Below are 12,129 nucleotides of genomic sequence, written 5' to 3' on the forward strand. Positions count from 1 at the left end.
AACATGCAGTTTTTAACAAATGCAAGGAGAGGGCATCACTTTACACAGAGAAACACATTTTCAACTTTGACATTAACTCGTTTTGAAACCTCCAGGTGACCCTTCAAATTCTATGACAGAAAGTTCTCACGTACTTTGACTACAACCACCAGTACTGCAAGTAAAAACAAGAGACGGGCTTCCCTGGTGGCGCAGTGGTTGGGAGTCCGCCTGTCGATGCAGGGGACGTGGGTTTGTGTCCTGGTCCAGGAAGATCCCACATGCCGCGGAGCGGCTGGGCCCGTGAGCCATGGCCGCTGAGCCTGCGCGTCCGGAGCCTGTGCTCCGCAACAGGAGAGGCCATAGCAGTGAGAGGCCCGTGTACCGCAAAAAAAAAAAAAAAAAAAAAACAAGAGACACTTGACTAATTCCCAAATTGATGTCCATAAACAGATTCAAGGAAGTAAAATTTATAAGAGAATTTCCACCAACATTATCAGACCACTTAGCTAGACCTTTCTGAAGGAAATATATGTATATCTTACATTTAGCTAAATTTAAACTCTAAATCAAGAAGCTTGTATGACCTCGAACTGGAAATGTAGATGCTCAGGGCCTGCTCTAATTCTAAGCGTCAGGCAAGTACCCAAACAAACCAGCGTACCAGACACTTCCCCGTTTCAGGGTCACAGGTGTCACTGTGTTTGTTGCAATTGCAAGGCACACAGGGAGCCAGTAGAGGGCGCGGTCTCCTGCCATCACCTTCTGGAAGCTTCCCTCTGTGGTAACCAGGTGCGCAGTCCTGAGGGAATGCAAAAGCAAAGGAAACGAACAAGAAACCTGATTAACAAATGCGCAAAGGACTTGAATACACACTTCTCCAAAAAAGAAACACAAATGACTAAACAAGCACATGAAAAGATGCTCATTAACACTAATCATCATGGAAATGCAAATCAAATACCAGCTCACACGCATTAGGATGGCTAGTATCAAAAAAAAAAAAAAAAAAAAACCCAAAACAAAAAACCCTCAGAAGATAACATGTTGGCAAGGGTATGGATAGACTGGAAGCCTTGTGCTTTGCTGGAGGGAATTAGAAAGGTGTGGCACTGTGGAGCAGTATGGTGTTTCATCAAAAAGTTAAAAACAGAGTTACCGCATGATCCAGCAATTCTACTTCTGGGTATAAACCCCAAGAACTGAAAGCAGGATCTTGGAGAGATACTGGTACACCCATGTTTGTAGCAGCATTATTCACAATAGCCACAGGTGACAGCAACCCATGTGTCCACTGATGAATGGATGGATGAACACAATGTGGTCCATCCATCCAATGGACTATTATTCAGCTTTAAGAAGGAAGCAAGGAACTTCCCTGGTGGCGCAGTGGTTAAGAATCCACCTGCTGATGCAGGGGACATGGGGTTTGAGTCCTGGTCCGGGAAGATCCCACATGCCACTGAGCAACTAAGCCCGTGCGCCACAGCTACTGACGCTGCGCTCTAGAGCCACTCTGCGCTCTAGCGCTACCGAGGCTGTGCTCTAGAGCCGTGTGCCACAACTACTGAAGCCCGCGTGCCTAGAGCCCGTGCTCCACAAAAGAAGCCACCGCAATGAGAAGCCCGCGCACTGCAACGAAGAGTAGCCCCCGCTCGCCACAGCTAGAGAAAGCCCACAACAAAGACCCAACGCAGCCAAAAATAAATAAATAAATTTATTAAAAAAAGAAGGAAGCAAATTCTGACACGTGCTACAACATGGATCCATCTTTAGGGCATCGTGCTAAGTGAAATAAGCCAGTCACAAAAAGACAAACACTGCATGATTCCACTTACATGAGGGGCCTACAGTAGTAGATTCATAGGGATAGAAAGTACAAGGGTGAGACTGGGGGAGGGCCCAGGGGGGTTAGTGTTTACTGGGTACAGAGTTTCAGTTTTACCAGATGAAGAATTCTGGAGATTGGTTGTACAGCAGTGTGAGTGTACTTAACGCTACTGAGCTGTACACCTTAGAAATGGTCAAGATGGTGAAGTTTATGTTTATGCCTATTCTACCACAAGTAATTTTTAAAAGGCAAAAATGACGTAATAGAGACACACAGTTCTCTTCATCACTCGGAGCTGCTGTAACAAGCATACTTCAACCCCAAACCAGGAAACGGATGTTAACCACAGTCTCCCTACCTGACATGAGAATCCAGCTGTGCCAGGAGGACAGAGACACTTCTCTAAAAGGGATGCCACCTCCCTCTTGGGGTGCGACTCTTCAGCCTTTCTGCCAACCTCCATAGAAATATTTGAGATTCTGTGAAACCGTTGGGTTAAGAAATGTGAGAGGAGACACTAATATTTAAAAAGACACTTTCTTGAAACAGCACATTACTGAATAATGTTGGCACATATATGAAACCAGAGCTTTCCTGCCAGTTTGAGAGTAGTTCCTACTCACAGCTATAAAGGAAATGGGTAAAAACACACTAAAAGCACACTAGTCATTATACAGGGAAGGTCCACAGCCACAAGTTTAGAACTTCAATATAATGTTAGAGAAAGCACACCTAAAAGAATCTGAAGTACGAGCTTGGCCATAACCTAGGTGGCTTTCTTTATGGGAGTAGTACTACATGAGCAGGGGACAGCATTCTTGATGCCCTGTGACAGAGAAATGGGCACTGCAGTTTAAGGGCAGAAAATAGCAGAACTGTTTTGTTGTTTACATAGAAGATATCACCATTATGTACTTACATGTTATATCCACATTAATACAGGAGATGGATAATCTATGTCACTTTTCACATACTTCATAATAATATTAACATTTACTAAAGTTTTGGTGAGGGGCAGAAATATATATGATATTAAAGATAGGAGATAAAGGGGGTAAAGTGAATCAAATCCCTTCAGTTTGCTTTCAAATAAGGAATATATTTGGAAACTTCTAGAAGTTTCCAAGTACCTGCTTTGCTGTAATCCTTGGCCATAAGATGCTTTGATGAGGATGTACTCAATGTTGCTAAGAACAGACATAAAATCTGAGCGTGTGACAGGTTCTTCAGAAACAGAGTTAAAGTATTTCCAAAAATTCTGTGGATGAGAAGCACATTCAATTAAATTCAGGGCACAGATCCTCAGAGGCATATGAACTTAATTCCTTTAGAAATTTCTCCAGCAGTGAGCCCAGTTCTAAGTGACACTGAGTTTAAGTGAGGAAGCTCTCATGTCACCTCCCAGGGGTGGCAGCCGCACCATCTCATTTATCAACGGCCTCACATCACCTCTGGCAGCGCTAGCCACGCAGACAGTCAGTAAACATCCGCTGGAGGAAGGAATCCACACTTTCCAAATTCAAGGGCAGCCAAAGACTCCAGACCATCATATCCAAACAGGTTGAGATTCGTGTGCCACGATAAAGGATTTAAGATGCAATTTGCACTAAATTAACATAAGCCTAATATACATTTCTTGAGAATGTGAACTTTGAATTCTCTGTAGAAGTTCTGCTAAACCCACTGGAATTTTGACCCAAAGCCGCCTTCTTCACTCTCTTATTACAGCAGCTTCATGATTTCATTGCATGCAGAGCAGAGTTCCCAGCCCGAGGGGCCTGCATGAAAAGAGTGCTAGGTCACCTCTTTCATCCCCACTTCCTGCTCTTGTCTCAGTCCGTTCTTGGGGGCGGGCGCGTCCACATAGATGACTTGCTTTCTGGTCCGGCCTCCTTTGATGAGCACCTGAGGCTCCAGGTTGGAGGTGCCGATCCCACTGGAAGAATAGAAGGCCACGCTGTACCGTAGTTTGCTGCCGTAGGCCATGAGCTGTCGAAGAGTACAGTGTTGTTTACTTCTCTGGCATAGCACTGGTTTAAAATTATTTTATCATAAGCCTGCTGCCATTTGAAAGAAATCTTGTGTCTTAAAAATACATCACGTGGGTGGAATACGTTGTCTGATATGAGTTTCCTTCTAATTCTACTTAATTATAATTATGGATCGTTAAATTGACCTAGGCTATCGTTCCTAAGTAAGCGATCCTTCAAAAGTTTTAAAAACCGCATCATGAAGGTGTGATCGGTTGTAAAAAGCTGTACTTATGTATTGTATACAGGTTGATGGATTTGGGGATAAGTATACACCCATCGGACCACCATCACCAAAGCCACAGCCACAGCCATCACCTCCCAATGTCTCCTCTTGATGATACTAACAAAGGTAAGCTCCAAAGTAACAAAACTGTCATTCTAATTACTTTCAAGCTCCTTTGAATTAAAAATTATGTATAGCCATCAGAGCACATGTTTTCAAGTTTTAAAAATCAGGCTGAATTCATATACAGACTGCTATATTTATATAAACAAAGATGCATATGATGACTTCAAGTCTCTGTCCCCCCCCCCAAAATGAATGCCCATTTCTTGAGAAGACCCTCTCGGGCCATAGCACCCAAGTTTGCACTGAGCCTCTATTAGTAAAAACAATAAATGTTTGTCGAATGACTGCTTTAAGAAAAAAAAATATGTTTTGAACTTTAAAAGACTTTCAAAATTGATGGAGAAATTTAAAGTGCCATTCATCTGGGGGATTTTTACAAGTGTTAACCTTTTCCATCCCCACTTAGAAGAGGAAATTAATAACTACTCCAGTTAGCAATAGGCCAACCCAGGCCACTGTGATTTCAAAGTGCACCCAGGAAATGTGGATGGCTGGAGGCTGGGTGCACGTCTCACCTGGTCTCCCTGAAATTGCCCGGGCAGCCGCCAGTAAAACGGCTCTGTGTGGACATGCCGCCTGACGGTCACGGCATCCAGGAGGACATCAGGGGCCTGGTAATACACTCCCTCGGTCGTACCCTTGAGGTTACTCTGAGAAACCACACGCAGAAGAGGCTGATCTGAGCCCAGCGTTACCTAGTCACGGAGGGGAGGACAAAGCCACTTTAGAATGTGAATTAACGCCGCACCTTTGACCGTCAGATTCTTCCACTGTTTCAGACAAGACAGTTTCATTATTAAAACAGGAATAAGAAAGACTTTCCTTTTCAATTTAAACACCTGGATTAAAATGAACTGAAAATGTCTTTAAACCACTGCATTTAGGGTCAAACTCTTCCTATACTGGGCCAGGTCCAATTACATGAAGGAGACTGCTGAGAGTTTTCTCTTCACTCCGACTAAAGCTGCAGGCAGATTAGCACAGAACGACACTGACGCCCTGGTTCCTGCTCCATTTACTTCCTGGACAGCAGAAGCAGACCTCTGACTCTGGACTAACCCAAATCAGCTTCCTAGAATTTCTGATGCAGTAAGGGCAAAATTTAATGTAAGTACTTGGCTGCCTCTCCCACCCTCACCCAACTCCCAAGGGTAGAGGCTTGCAAACAGAACATTTATCTGCGTGTGTAACCCACCGGCATTCTCACGTAGCCCTCGGCCTCGGAGCAGAGCTGTGACAGCCCAAAGCAGAAGCATGGGGTGCACCCCTGAGGGTCCGCCTCGTCCAGAGCAAAGGTGCCAGCTCGACACTCACTGCATTGAGGGCCAATGACATTTTCCTAAAGGGGACAAAGTGACAGACTCATTTTTACCTGAAAAAAAGAGACACGGTTTATGAACAAACAGAAATGGGAAAAAACACAAAAATAACTTTGGATGAACAAATATGGCTAACTAGCTGCTCCTTAGGCTGGTTCCTTAACCTCTCTGAGCATCAGTTCTCTCAGACTCAGTGATTCCCCAACTCAGCTGATCATCAGAATTGTCTTGGAAGCTTTTGGAAAATGCAGATTCCCTGGTGAGTCTCCAGGAGCGGGCCTGGATCCTCTTGGAGGTCCCAGGTGACCAGTCAGGTGGAGAGCCACGGGCCAGATAATTATTAGGGCAGGTCCTCCTGTGCTGACCATCCGTGGTGAGAACTGCTACCACAGATGTGGTGAACCAAGCACACGTCCACTGATGTTCCCGTTACCCCGCAGCCACATGAGTTTCCCCTTCCTCCTCCCCCACCGCTAATCATCCAGGATTCCATCTCTCAGACCCTGGGAAAGGAACAGAGAAGATGGCCAAGGACCTTCTAATAACAAAGCACAACGGGAAAATGAAAGGAAATACACGGAGTTAAGTATGATGTTGAAATCTAACCTCCTGGGAAAATAATAAACACAAATGTCCTCCAGTCTGGCCAGCACGCACAAGAGAATAATTACTTACCAGGTATAGAATCACAAATCTTCCTGAAGCCCTGTGTTATCTATTTTACCTGTATATTCAAGATAGATAGGCTACTCAGCCAACTGAAACACATGATAGAAAACTCAGCGTGTTTTTCAAATCAGTCCCATCATCTGACACTTGTGATTAACAGTACAAATTCCTTCTAAAGAATCATCCATCATTCTAGAAGAGCATACACAGAATTTAAACCCAGACCCAGAAGGTGGTGCAAACTCATTATGAGAAGCGTCTAAAACCCAAGTGCTTATTTAAATAGTTAAAGCCCCGAAGTCAGAATGGCGAGTGGGAGGGAGGGAGGAAGTGGAACCGGGCGCTAGTACCTTGCAAGAGCAGGTTCCGGTCTCCGGGGCACAGCTGCAGAGACCCTGCTCCTGGCCACAGGTGTCGGCCAGTGTCCCTCTCAGGTCGCAGTCACAGGCCACACAGTCCGGAAAGTCTCTGTACCCCAGGGAGCACTGATGGCAGGTCTGTCCACCAAATGCAGGCTTACATTGGCAATGGCCAGTGAGCACATCGCAGTGATGACTGGCTGACCCCGCGCTACTGCAATTGCAGGCCTGCAAGAAAAATACTGAATAAATAAAAAGGCAGCTTTTATATTTTCATTATGTACACATATGGGGATTACAGGAAAACACTAAACGTGGGGAGATTATACACACAAATGGATCGCTCTCACTATTGCCATATGGACTCACTTTGCCACAAGCCATCAAGAGGCCAGGACTTACGCTGCTGGACGTTAGTGAACCTTTGTGACACATGCAGGCTGGGCCACAACCGTGGCCTGAAATTCAATCTACTTAATAGGACAAAGCAGTCCAGCAAAATTATTTTAGAAGTCCAGTAACACTCCCTCTGTTTCCAAAATGCAAAGTCTAAGTTTAACTGACAAAAGTAACACAGAAATACAGAACCATTGAAGATCGGACATACCTCCCCCACCCCCAATAAAGTGATTTATGTCTTTCTCCCGGAAGATAGCATATATTGCAGAATATATTTAAAGGGCACCAAAATAAATTTTTGATCTTCTAACCATCAATTCCACAGCTAAACTCTTGAAGAAAATTTAGAATACTGTATTTTAAGGATGCTGCTTCTTCCACTTTGATTCCTACAATCGGTACTGAGTTCTGAATAGAAACCATCAAGCTACTCAACAGGTTAAAATCAAGCGAACAGATAAAAGAAGAATGAAACCTGACACAGCAAAGTAATTCTCAGTTGAGAAAATGTGCAGGTGACAGTGCACACCTGGCATCCGAGCTCCGGGTCGTGGCCCCAGTATCCGTCTACACACCCCTCGCACGCTGCACCCCGAGTATGAGGCGGGCAGACACACTCCCCTGACTCCGGGTCACAGGTGTTCTGAGTGTGAGCACAGTCACAGGCTACAACAGAGACACAAGGTGTTGTTACAGATCAGGACCGTCGGGTCAAGCGAAGGGGTCAGAGATGATGCTGCAAGTTATTTCCCTTGTGTTAAATAATCTCAATCACTCTTCTAGTTCCTGAAAGAAAACTCGTGATCCCCAACACCCCGCCGTGTCTCACGGGAGGTGAATGCTCCTCCTTGTGGAGAGTTGCTCCTGGATGAGAGAGAATAGGGCACAGTGGGAGAAATAGAGAAAAGACCAGGAAAGGCCTCCACAGGTGGGGAGAACAGAGAGTTAACACTTACCGAGCACTTGTTTGCCAATCGCCATGCTAAGGACTTTAAGCACAACCTTGACAGTAACTCCTGGATGGAGAGAATAATCGACTCCTCCATTTTATAGATGAGGAGACCAAAGCTAAGTAAAGTTAAGTAATTAGCCTAAGCTCACACAGTTAGTACAGCCTGACCAAGGCTTGTGGACTTACCCAGAATAGGGATCAGGAAATAGAAAAAAGGTATGAAATCTTACACGTTCAGAAAAAAGAATGTAAAGGAACTTCACAGAATTAGACAGAAGTCAAAGGAGAGCTCAAAGAAAAGTCTGGGAATTACAATGACGTCTCAAACACTGAATTCAGGAGCTTACGTGTACAGCCACCGTCCTGGTAGGCATGGAAGCCGCGGGCACACCTGTCACACCTCTCCCCAGCTACACCTGGGCCACAGCGACACTGGCCTTCCTCCGTGCAGTCGTTCGACAGGGAGCCCGATGCACTGCAGTTACAGGGCAGGCACCCGAGCCCCGTGTCCAACCCGTAGTAGCCGTGCTGTTTCACAGGGGCAGAGCCACGGAAGACAAAATACATTTTAGTAAGTGGCTAGTATCTACTAGAACACTTCCCAAATCAACTGCATGTGTCACAGATTCCTAAAGTGTTCTTGACATCATTCCACTGGTCTCTGTAAACCGAATACATACTCTCCAGGTAGGGCCGCATAGCACTCACCAGCCATGTTGCAGGAACCTGCTCTTTCTGGTGGTCGGGATTCCATTTCATTTGAACCAGTTAAGGCATCATTTATAGACATTAACACTGACACACACGTTAATTGTATGTAATGACCAGGAGGCGTCTTACCAGGCACTGGTTACACTGCTGTCCGGTCACGTGTGGTTTGCAGTCACAGAGTCCAGTCTCAGGATGGCAGGCAGCAGAAAGGGAGCCTTGGCCATGGCATTCACAGGCTAACACACACAGAAGGCATATTTGTGCCCATTTCTGGGTACGGCTGTTATAAAATCCCTTAATCCCCAAAGGAGAATTTTTTTTTCCCCCAAAGGAGAAATTTTAACATTCATGTTTCAAATCATGAAACAAAATTATTGCTTTGCAGTAACTTGAAAATTTTAGTATTTTTCTGAAGAGTAAGCCAAAATAAGGTTGGTGAAAGGAACCATCACAGAGAAAAAAAATTACTTGAAGCTGTTAAGATAATAATTGGCAAACGAACTTAACCAATTTCATGAATTCTTTGAAATTTTTAAAATGAGCCACCAATGTATATCAACCAATCTTCATTAAAAAACATGGAAAGAAAATTTCAAAATCAATTTAGCCACTTGCTCATTCCAATCATACATATTTAATATTTTAAAGCTCAGTTATAACGACCTAGATAACTAATACCGTACATCATAACTTAATGAACTATTTCCGTGTTCTGAGTCATGACTCCTTTGAGGTTCTTACCTTCTGGCCAGATGCTTCCGTTTTATCTACAGCCAGAATATTGATGTTTAAAGCCACAAAGTCGCCCCACCCTTCTCAAAGTGATTCAATTTAACGGGTCCAAGAACCGTTTACTTCGTACCACAGCTGTCAATATGTGCTTCATTTAAAATCTGTAATATGTTCACTGACAAGATATCCCAGGACGTGTACCATTTATGAATGCCTGGGCTCGGAAAATGCACACTCTCCGTCCTATGGTATAACCACGTTAAGAAAAACGTCACGAATTATCTCAAGCCCTAGCACACTTTGTGTGGCAGCCTTTGTGGGGCAGAGCAGGGGTGGGCACTGGAAATTAGAAGGCTGATGGCCAGAGGAAAGGAGGTGGGATTCTGCTTCCTTGGTTGACTATGGCCATATCACTGGGCCTCTCTCCCCTAGTTTTTCCCTTGTGTGCATGGATTGATGTTCACAGCTCTTGTAGGAGGCTGGTCAAGTGTCATGGGCACCACACAGTGCTGCCCATTCTTGTAGTTTAACTTTTATTTTCTGTTTTTCTGATACTTTGACTTCTGGAGCCTTGCTGACCCTGGAGAGACAGCCACGCCCAGGGGTAGTCAATTTCCAGAGACTGTAAACAGCTCACCTGCTGGAATGCCTTTCATATGCAAACCATCCAATCCAGAGCCCGCACCCCATGCCTTCCTCACTGGCTCTCAGGTTCCTTTGGGCCCTGACATTCCATTGTCCACCAGTCCTAGTCACCCCAGGGCCTGGCATCAGACAAGAGGCACAGTCCCTAGGCCCCCGGACCGGCTGAAATGATTCAGACTAGCCAGTCCCAGACCTGCTTACCCTGCCGGCCCTTGTCTTCCTGCAGATAAACGCTCCTGTCCACACTTCCCCTCGTGACCAGCCCAGGTGCTTCCCCGTGTAGCCACCCCCATGCTGTGGGGTGTCCCCTGCGCCCCCGACTCCCCCCTGACCTGGCCTCCAGAGTAACAAACTGCCTTTGTGATGGCGGTCCTCTCCTCATCTGCTGGCCTTGCTGTACCGAAATAATAACAAAGCCTGTATTTAAAACCGTCCTCAGCCTCCCACCACTCTTAACTGTCTCCCAGGGAAAACATCACACACTCACACACATTCACTCACACCCCGCCATCCCCCCCCCCCCACCGCAAACCCTTAACTCTCTCTAAGTTTCCACCCCCGGCTCTCCCTCCCGTCTCCCTCCCTCCCTCCCTTCCCCTTCACACCACCCAATCTTCCAGCCCAATTCTTGGCCCCTGGGCTGCTACAACTGCTCCTCCTAAAATGTCCAGGGCTCCCGGGTGCAGATCCAGCGAGCAGATCCTGCCTCCGTCCTGATGCATCTTTCGGTGGGACGGGCCATGCACCCCTCTCTCCCTTTTGAATCTCTCTCTTACCAAGGTTTGGGGACCCCTTCCAAACTCTTTGGTTTCCTTCCTCTTTCTCTTGTATTTCCCTCTGATCCTCCCTTTCTGTGCCTTACTCAAACCCCACCCTTCCTCTGGGGAATATTCCAAGTTCACTTCGAGTATGATCATCACCAAATATTGATGATAATAACAAATCACATTTATCACACACCCGTCAGCTCGTGTCTCCATGTTACAGTCAATATATGAAATGAATGAATGAACCTTCATAGCAAACATACGAGGGAAGTACTATAATTTTCTCTATTTTGGGGTGAGAAGTCTAACACTTAGAAAGGTGATGTAGCTAGCCAGAGATCACACTGTTATTTGCAGTTATCCCTCTATACCAACAATTATAATAGCAATTATTAATAAAAATTGTTCATGTTATAAATAATACTAATTTAAAATACCTGGCTATTACCTTCCGCCAGGTTCTTTACAGGTATTTTAATTCTCAGAAGAACCCCACAATATAAAAATTATACCTACTTAAGTTATTTCGCACAAGGTTTCTTTAATATTAGCGCCCAGGAGGCTTCCCACCAACCTTTTCTCCCTCCACACCACTCTCTGCCCTGGACAACTGTGTCCACAGCCACTACTGCATCTATCACACCAAAGCTGATGTCAGTAATACTGAACACTGGCATTTTTACCAGGTTCACCTAATAAAATACGGTATTATGTTATCGTGTGGAGGCTTCTGAGAAGTTCGTAAGAAGGACCCTTATTATAGACCTGGAAAGATTTCTAGTGAAACATTCAGAAACAGTTGTAGGAATTCATCTCGTCAAAGCTAGGAATGGGGGGGAAAAGGAGATAGGAAAAGAATAAAAAGTGTAAATGCTCAGAAACTAGAGAAAGCCAGGCGGGGTCAGCCCATAACCAGTCCAGCTCCCTGGGCCAATAACGAGGACCTAGACCCAAATCCCACCTGTTCTGACCCCCCCACTCCCCCGCACTCTCCACTCATCCCTGAGACCTTCTATTTTATATTTTCCCTTTTATCCCCATGGCAAAATGCTGACGCAGTTTGTCAGCGTGGATGCACATAAAGGAAAACACGATGGAAAACTTTTAAATATGTTTGAACAACATGGGTGTCTGAATCCATTTCTTCAACATTGAATTTTATGTAATCTAAATACAGATCAAATATTTCTGATGAAAACTTAGCATCCTAATCGAGATGGGCTATAAAACACACACTGAATTTTGAAGACAATATTAAAAGAAAGAAAACAGTTATTAATACTTTGAAAACTTGATTACATGATAAAATAATACTTCTATATATTGAGTTAAATAAAATGTATTATTAAAATGTATTTCACCTGTTTCTACTTTTTAAAAGGTG

The 12,129-nt window shown here is 44.8% G+C and overlaps 1 protein-coding gene across 2 annotated transcripts in view; it reads right to left on the reverse strand.

Annotated features, from left to right (window-relative positions):
- The window catches only part of LAMA1 (laminin subunit alpha 1), a 164,990-nt gene that overhangs the window by 64,976 nt on the left and 87,885 nt on the right, over nucleotides 1-12,129 (reverse strand). For both annotated transcript variants that reach the window (XM_060311142.2, XM_060311143.1), the window contains exons 20-29: nucleotides 8,731-8,837; nucleotides 8,238-8,418; nucleotides 7,468-7,604; nucleotides 6,531-6,767; nucleotides 5,388-5,531; nucleotides 4,708-4,887; nucleotides 3,614-3,799; nucleotides 2,941-3,068; nucleotides 2,169-2,289; nucleotides 644-781 (exon numbers count right to left, since the gene is read on the reverse strand). In XM_060311142.2, the coding sequence (XP_060167125.1) occupies nucleotides 644-781; nucleotides 2,169-2,289; nucleotides 2,941-3,068; nucleotides 3,614-3,799; nucleotides 4,708-4,887; nucleotides 5,388-5,531; nucleotides 6,531-6,767; nucleotides 7,468-7,604; nucleotides 8,238-8,418; nucleotides 8,731-8,837 (1,559 nt within the window). The remainder of the gene's footprint in view (nucleotides 1-643; nucleotides 782-2,168; nucleotides 2,290-2,940; nucleotides 3,069-3,613; nucleotides 3,800-4,707; nucleotides 4,888-5,387; nucleotides 5,532-6,530; nucleotides 6,768-7,467; nucleotides 7,605-8,237; nucleotides 8,419-8,730; nucleotides 8,838-12,129) is intronic.

Source organism: Globicephala melas, chromosome 13, assembly GCF_963455315.2.
Source record: "Globicephala melas chromosome 13, mGloMel1.2, whole genome shotgun sequence".
In the NCBI taxonomy this organism is placed as follows: domain Eukaryota; kingdom Metazoa; phylum Chordata; class Mammalia; order Artiodactyla; family Delphinidae; genus Globicephala; species Globicephala melas.